The following is a 2,952-nucleotide window of genomic DNA, read 5'->3' as shown; positions in this document are numbered from 1 at the left end:
GTCTGGCTCCAGGCGCTGGAGCCCACTTCCTGTTTAGAAAGAAGGGGATCTGTGACATAATTCTCCCATAATGCTTTTAGAGCCTGAGAATCGGCAGCCATCTGGGAAAGGAGGAACACAGTAGAAACACACACACACACACACACTCACACTCACACACACACACACACAGACAATGTTTTTCATAGCCAATCGACCAAGCAGGCCAGTATAATCTCTAACAGGAACAAGGGTCTCGTTGACAACAGCAACAAAAGGTTGCATGAATCATGTGATCCTGAAGATCTACATTAGATTTCCCATCATGCTCTCTGTCTGCGTCTTCCTCAGGACGAAGCAGCCCAGAGAAGCCCGGCCACCAATCAGACGAGGAGAGATGGGACACTCCGCCCCCCAAGCCGCCGCGCGTACGCAGGTACAAACCGCTAACCTATTCCATGGTTGTCAAGGAGGCGCGTGTGTGTGTGTGTGCGTGCGTGTGTGCGTGCGTGTGTGCGTGCGTGTGTGTGTGCGAGTGTGTGTGCGTGTGTGTGTGTGCGCGTGTGTGTGCGCGTGTGGTGTGCGCGTGTGTGTGCGCGCGTGTATGTGCAGTGCGTGTGCGCGTGTGTGTGCGCGTGTGTGTGCGTGTGTGTGTGCGCGTGTGTGCGTGCGTGCGTGTGTGCGTGCGCGTGTGCGTGCGGCTGTGTGTGCGCGTGTGTGTGCGCGTGTGTGTGTGTCAAACTTGTTTTCTTGAACAGGGTTTGTTCTCTGAGTGAGTCTGGAGCTCTGGGTGCGTTTAGCTCGTTTCTACTTTAGTCTGCAGTCTATTTGAAGAACTGAACTGAGATCATAGCCCTACTGTAGCTCTCTCCTCTCCTCTCCTCTCCTCTCCTCTCCTCTCCTCTCCTCTCCTCTCCTCTCCTCTCCTCTCCTCTCCTCTCCTCTCCTCTCCTCTCCTCTCCTCTCCTCTCCTCTCCTCTCCTCTCCTCTCCTCTCCTCTCCTCTCCTCCTCTCTCTTCCTCTCCTCCCTCTCATCTCTCTTCTAACACTCACTAACACATTAACACACTAACACATTAACACACTCTGCACCAGTGACAACCCTGTAACACACACTAACACATTAACACACACTAACACATTAACACACACCACTAACACATTAACACACACTAACACATTAACACACACTAACACATTAACACACACTAACACATTAACACACACTAGCACATTAACACATTAGCACATTAACACATTAGCACATTAACACACACTAGCACATTAACACACACTAACACATGAACACACTCTGCGGATGGCAGCACATCACACCAAGCCATGCACACACACACTACAACAGCACAACTTGGCAAGGCCGTAACACAAGGTCACAGACAGTGAGTCATGGCTGCCACACCCACACACACACACACCAGCACACACACACACACACACACACACACACGCGCACACACACACCCAGCGAGGAGGCTCAACACCCCCAGTGTCCATGTCTTCCTCCTCACTGGTCATGTTGGGTCCAGTTCACTAGATACAACCTCATGTTCTCCACTAGATACAACCTCATGTTCTCCACTAGATACAACCTCATGTTCTCCACTAGATACAACCTCATGTTCTCCACTAGATACAACCTCATGTTCTCCACTAGATACAACCTCATGTTCTCCACTAGATACAACCTCATGTTCTCCACTAGATACAGCCTCATGTTCTCCACTAGATACAGCCTCATGTTCTCCACTAGATACAGCCTCATGTTCTCCACTAGATACAGCCTCATGTTCTCCACTAGATACAACCTCATGTTCTCCACTAGATACAACCTCATGTTCTCCACTAGATACAACCTCATGTTCTCCACTAGATACAACCTCCTGTTCTCCACTAGATACAGCCTCATGTTCTCCACTAGATACAGCCTCATGTTCTCCACTAGATACAGCCTCATGTTCTCCACTAGATACAACCTCATGTTCTCCACTAGATACAGCCTCATGTTCTCCACTAGATACAACCTCATGTTCTCCACTAGATACAGCCTCATGTTCTCCACTAGATACAGCCTCATGTTCTCCACTAGATACAGCCTCCTGTTCTCCACTAGATACAACCTCAAGTATCTCATGTAGTCTCATGTAGTCTCATGTAGTCTCATGTAGTCTCATGTAGGCAGGGTGCCTTTGAATGGCGATTCCCCTCAGAAATGCAGTGTCTTCGATAGGTATGGGCAGGGCTGGGCTAGGCTATCGGACTAGGTCTAGGCTATAGGGCTAGGGAATTGGGCTGGTCTACACTGGACTAGGCTATAGGGCTAGGGAATTGGGCTGGTATCCACTGGACTAGGCTATAGGGCTAGGGAATTGGGCTGGTCTACTCTGGACTAGGCTATAGGGCTAGGGAATTGGGCTGGTCTACTCTGGACTAGGCTATAGGGCTAGGGAATTGGGCTGGTCTACACTGGACTAGGCTATAGGGCTAGGGAATTGGGCTGGACTACTCTGGACTAGGCTATAGGGCTATGGAATTGGGCCGGTCTACTCTGGACTAGGCTATAGGGCTAGGGAATTGGGCTGGACTACTCTGGACTAGGCTATAGTATGGTGTGTATAAGTGATGGTGGTGCCTCTATCAACAGTAGCCGTGCTGGTAGCCACTAGCCAGTATTAGCAACAACAGTAGCATTAGCAGTGTTCGCTTCACTGGAGTCATTTTCTTTCTGATCAGTGAACAGCAGCAGCTGTGACCCCTGAGCTCTGACCTCCCTAGGCGACCCCTGAGCTCTGACCTCTAGGTGACCCCCACACACAGCAGACTTCAGTGGAATAGTAAACAGCTAGAGTATACAGCTCCGTAGCAAAGTCCTATTATCTACCGTCTCATCCTGATGAATGACTCACTCATTTCTAGAAGGCATTAGACCCGTGTGTGTGAGTGTGTGTGAGTGTG

General features: G+C 49.9%; 1 protein-coding gene across 1 annotated transcript in view; it reads left to right on the top strand.

The window, feature by feature from the left end:
* Positions 1–2,952, top strand: part of LOC311316731 (tyrosine-protein phosphatase non-receptor type 12-like) — a gene marked incomplete at both ends in the record, with an annotated part of 14,351 nt that overhangs the window by 249 nt on the left and 11,150 nt on the right. Inside the window, one exon of the mRNA XM_084447660.1 lies at positions 331–415. Within this exon, the coding sequence (XP_084303786.1) occupies positions 331–415 (85 nt within the window). The remainder of the gene's footprint in view (positions 1–330; positions 416–2,952) is intronic.

This window comes from Borostomias antarcticus, assembly GCF_949987555.1.
Source record: "Borostomias antarcticus genome assembly, chromosome: 13".
NCBI classification, from domain to species: Eukaryota; Metazoa; Chordata; class Actinopteri; order Stomiiformes; family Stomiidae; genus Borostomias; species Borostomias antarcticus.
The sequence above is the reverse complement of the archived record's forward strand: the minus strand, read 5'-3'. Positions and strand labels throughout refer to the sequence as shown.